Below are 5,325 nucleotides of genomic sequence, written 5' to 3'. Positions count from 1 at the left end.
CTCATTCCATTTCATTTTTTTACAATCTCCCAGAACAGGTTTTATCTTAAAGTAACAATATATACCTACAAGATTGTGATAGTTTTTAATGGATCCACAAACGCATTACTCAATCTGTAATACCAATAGGTTCTATTTGCAAAGTAACAAGCAAAAGACCAATAGGTTCAAACATATCATAGTTCGATAGAAGGTTGATACTTATCAAAATATTTCACCTGAAAAGTGGCTTTTCGAATGAGTCGAATGACACTTACAAAAAAAGTACATAGCACAAAGTGGTGGTCTTCTATATTTTTGTTCCTTTCATGGATATGGACGCTTATCAATGCATTATTAAAAGACGTCCTGTGATGAATTGGAGAATTGTGTTTTTTTTCCTGATCTATCTTGCTCGCTTACTTGATTTTTTGGTTCCATTAATTATAGCCTTGACTTATTTTTACTACGAAAAAATGCGAGAAGTGCTGAATTATTACTTTCCAGGATGTGATTGACGGGGATCTACGTGAGCAGTTCTCACTACTGCATCTGGATTTGCAGAGAAAAATGGCAGATGAATTAGATAGAACTCCAGGGGAGATACTGAAGAAACTGGAAGAAGTTGGAAATAAGAACATTTGAGGAAAAATCAACCTAAAGGTACCTTTTCATTTATTTGTTATTGTTATGAGTATTATCACCATTTCTTTTTCCTTAAAAAAAAATCATCTCCATTTCTTTTTTCGCTTTCTATTTTAAGTCTTCGGTGTACTTTTTTTTTTTTTTATCCTCAGCAAATAAGATATGTATAGATAAATTATCAATTACAAGAGACAGGGTGGAAGTCCATTCCCAAAGCGAACCATTACAACACAAAAGTGAAAAAAAAAAAAAAAACAAAAAAACAAAAAAAGAAGGTGCTCGGAGCCAAAAGATTGGTGGGATTTGGCTCTTATCCAATTATCCAATTCCCACAAGGTAAGACCGCTTGGCGACGATTTTAAAATAGGAACAGACTATTAAACTATAACTAGACACCACAGTAAATGGGTTGTGCCATAACATGTTAGTTTGGATTGACTGCAGTCTATCACATCCACTTTCACTCAATCCTAATTAGAAAAAGCGAAAACACAGTATAACAACCGAAAATTGTTACAAATCGCCGACGATGGGGAGTTATTGGCGGTGGTGGCACATGCGAGCCACCCGCCACAACTGGAGGGAGGAGACCACTCGGATCTGGAAGATCCAATGCCGTAGAGCCTGAAACTGCCGTGCATGGTGGCAGAGAGCCTTCTGAGGCGCGGCGGAGTGTGAGGATCACGCGTAGCGTAAGACGTGCGTGAGATGAACGCGCTGCAGAGATTGGCAGATTTCTTCTGCCAACTTGACGATCGGCACCTGGAGAAGCTGAAAAAGGGGTGTGTGTTTGCCTTAGGTCGCTGGAAAGAAGTAGATCAGCAAAGTTGAACAATGTTACCGGAAAAAGTTAAAAAAAAAAAAAATACAAAAGTAAATGAAAATAAAGGTTGTGGCCGGCAAGGAGGGGAGGTGGATGGCGCCGAAGCACCAATGCCCCTCCCCCCGGTGAAGGAAAAATTTTTCTGTATAGGGCGATGCGGGCGACGCTGGAGAGAAAGTATAGTCGTGTAGGACTTGTTTGGTCGGCAACCAAATACTTTTTTGTATTTTTTGTTTTTAGGCAACCAAAGACTCACTTTAACAAGACGATAAACGAGAGATAATATACCACTTAAAACAATCATTTTATTCGAAATTCACATCAAACAAAAAAAAAAAAAAAATACAGAACAAAAACAGACAAGAAAAAAACGAAATAAAATTTTAAAAAAATCCACACAGTTTTTCAATCCAGAAACAATGATACGTAAAAAAGAACCCAAATCTTCCCTCAGGTTCACATCCAACTAAGAGAAAAGAAACAAAATAATAAAAAACCATACCCAGGCCGCAGCCGCACCAAGAACGGAGAAGACCAACCCAGAGATATACCTCTGCGACAGGAAGCTTTTCTGCGGCGTCTCCAAAACCCCTCTGGTGGATACTGAAGACCAAAGATGACAGAACTTCCGCCTCCAATGTTCCCATCAACGACCCCACTTGTATAAAAAGGACGTTTCTACGTCCACAGATAAGACGTCAAATCACTGCAATATAGAATGAACGCTGTTACGGCCACCGCTGAGTTCCCGCTAGGTTAAAAGAAATTTTTTTTTTTTTGTTTTTTTTTTTTCATATCATTTTTATAATACTTTTAAATATTTAAAAAAAAAAAATTTACAATAATATTAAATAAATTTTTCTTAATCACTAAGAAAAAGAAAAAAAAAATAAAAAAATAAAAAGCTGAGGCCAAAAGAGCGGGGATCTAGTATTATTCATGTAGAATCACTGAATGTAAAGAACCAACAGAGGAGAGGAGAAGCCGATCCGATCCTCAAACAACCAAATAATCTATCCCCACCAAATACTCGGTCAGGAACGAAATAGAAGTCGATAGGAAAAATCACTACACCCACTCGAGCACTATTAGATTATGGGGCTTTGCTATATACAGTCGGTAAATGCAGTTGACGTACAGTCGGTTATACGGAATAAATAAAAAAAATTATAAAATTTTATTTTTATATTCAGAGAGATTTATATGAATAAAAAAAGTTATAAAAATAATTTTTTTTTCATGTAAGTCCCGTATTAATTTACTTTTTTACAACCGACTATACTCTGACTGCATCTGCCGACTGCAAAAAGTATTTCTCTAGATTATGAATACGCACTTTTTTATGAATATTAAATAAATTTAAATTTTAACTATTCTATTTATATAAACTTGTATATTAAAATAATTATTTTTTCATTATATAATAATAAAATAAATTTAAATTTAATTATTTATATCATATCTTCACATTAGATTATTTATTTATTTATTATATAGTAATGTATAATTAATAATTTAAAATTTATTAAATTTTTAATTTTTATTTAATTTTATTTTATCATTTTTTAATTATTAATTATTATTTTATTTTATTTTATCATATTTTACTATAGAGAGTTATAAAAATAATAATAAAATGAGTATTTGATATGTATACAGTAACTATCAAATTTAATTTTAATTTTAACATTATTATAGCTAAAAATTATTATAATTATCATTTATCTAATTAAATTTTATTAATTAAAAAATAAATTTTATTAAAAATAATATTAATTTAAATTTTAAATATAAAATAATCAATATTAATATATAAATTAATAAACAATTTTAACAAAGCTGAAACGAAGTACTATCAACAAAAGAGACTCTTATCAAAAATAAACAAAAGAGACAAAAACTCAAATCAGTTGACTCAGTCAAACAGGGGCAAACGGGAAACCAAAAACAGTGTCTCAAATCACTACTCTCAGCTAGGGGTGTTAATATATCACACAATCCGTTAACTCAACACGAATACGATATAATAATAGCGGGTTAGAGTTTAGTCTTAATGAGTTCGGGTCAAAATGGGTTGATCCGTTAAGATACGATTACTTAACGGGTTGATAACGGGTTAACCCGTTATGACACGTAATGAAAGTTAAAATTACAATTATACCCTTATATCTAAAAATAAATTTGTTAGAATTTCAATTTCGATATTTTTATTATTTGGATTATAGTTTTGGACTTATAATTAGTTTTATAATTTTTATAGATATTGTAATTTTAACATTTATATAAAATTATGCTAAATTTAATCAGATTAAAAATGTTAATTTCAAACCTATTCAACCCATTTATATAAATAGTTTAAAATGAGTTGTATTGTGTCGTATTAATCTATTTCGTAATATTTTCTTAATTTATTTGTTTACTTATAAAAAAAAAATATTTCGTAATACTTATTAATGGGTCAAAACGGGTTGACACGACACGACCCGTTATATTAATGGGTCGTGTTAGGATTTGAGATTTTGACACGATAAGCTTAACGGGTCGGATTAAGGTTAACCTATATGACCCGTTAACACGATTTGACACGACACGAACACGACCCGTTAACACGATTTGACACTCCTACTCTCAGCGAATTTAAAAATAAAAAATGTCAAATTCACTATATTAAAATATTAATATTAATTTGGTCAAATTTATATTTAAATTTGATTAATATTAATATTTTTTTACATTTGCCTATTCTATTAAAATTTAATCTCTATATTAGATTAGTCATTTATTTTCTATATAATAATAAAATATTATTAAATTAATAAATTTTTTTATTTAATTTATTTTCTCATATTTTGTAATTCTACTAATTAAATATTAATAATAATTATATTCTAATTAGATTAATATTAAAAAAAGTATTATTAAATGTCAGTAATAATAATTATATTATATTACATTAATATTATTATATTATAATTAAATTAATATTAGAAAAAGTATTAGTAAATGTTAATAATAATTATATTCTATCAAATTAATATTACAAAAAGTATTATTAAATTTTAATAGTAATTATATTCTAATTAAATTAATATTAAAAAAGTATTATTAAATGTTAATAGTAATTATATTCTAATTAAATTAATATTTAAAAAAGTATTATTAAATGTTAATAATAAGTATATTCTAATTAAATTAATATTAAAAAAGTATTATTAAATATTAATAATTATTATTATTATACTATATTATATTAATATTACAAAAAAGTATTATTAAATGCTAATAGTAATTATATTCTAATTAAATTAATATTAAAAAAGTATTGTTAAATGTTAATAATAATTATATTATATTCAATTAATATTAAAAAATATTATTAAATGTTAATAATAATTATATTCTAAATGTTAAATGTTAATTATATTCTAATTAATTTAATTTATTTGATTGGAATAAAAAATTAATATTTTAATGTTTGATGAATGAATAGTGGTCTTCTATCTTTAACCAACCATTGTAACAAAAATCTAAATTATTTTAAATTTGCTCAATCCAATGTGAAGGATGTTTGACCTAAATTATGTAAAATTTAGCCAAATACCTTATTTGATCAAGCCAATGTAGATGCCCTTAGATAACCTCTTTTATATCAAATAATAGTTGCAAGTGAGTAATCTCGTGTAATTATTTTTAAAAAGATAAATAAAAATAAAAGATATATTAAAAATATTAATATTTTAATAATAAATCTTCTATTTTTTTAAAAAATGATACACTCTACGATTTTATAATATATTATTCTTTATTTATAGAATAGATATTATGAAATTCAAATCTTCAGACAAGCGGCACTGCTCGAGCGGCATCTAATTAGGGGG

The 5,325-nt window shown here is 27.7% G+C and overlaps 1 protein-coding gene across 2 annotated transcripts; it reads right to left on the bottom strand.

The window, feature by feature from the left end:
• Positions 1-783: 783 nt before the first annotated feature.
• On the bottom strand, positions 784-2,207 carry LOC122313361. Of its 2 annotated transcripts, none has more exons than XM_043128291.1 (2): positions 1,999-2,207; positions 784-1,427 (listed from the first exon to the last, which is right to left on the bottom strand). In XM_043128291.1, the coding sequence occupies exons 1-2, from the start codon at positions 2,092-2,094 to the stop codon at positions 1,095-1,097; spliced, it is 429 nt and encodes a 142-aa protein (XP_042984225.1). In that variant the 5' UTR covers positions 2,095-2,207; the 3' UTR covers positions 784-1,094. The 2 variants fall into 2 exon arrangements, with proteins under 2 accessions (XP_042984225.1, XP_042984224.1); XM_043128290.1 differs by having other exon boundaries at positions 784-1,395; positions 1,950-2,204.
• Between the last annotated feature and the right edge of the window lie 3,118 nt (positions 2,208-5,325).

Source organism: Carya illinoinensis, chromosome 6 (assembly GCF_018687715.1).
Source record: "Carya illinoinensis cultivar Pawnee chromosome 6, C.illinoinensisPawnee_v1, whole genome shotgun sequence".
NCBI classification, from domain to species: Eukaryota; Viridiplantae; Streptophyta; class Magnoliopsida; order Fagales; family Juglandaceae; genus Carya; species Carya illinoinensis.
This window is presented reverse-complemented; position numbering and strand designations above follow the sequence as displayed.

Coding starts and splice junctions, on each gene's coding strand:
- LOC122313361 (XM_043128290.1), bottom strand. CDS start 2,094: ATGGGAACATTGGAGGCGGAAGTTCTGTCATCTTTGGTCTTCAGTATC. Junction 1,396..1,949: donor TTGGTGCGGCTGCGGCCTGG/GTATGGTTTTTT, acceptor CCCCTTTTTCAG/CTTCTCCAGGTGCCGATCGT.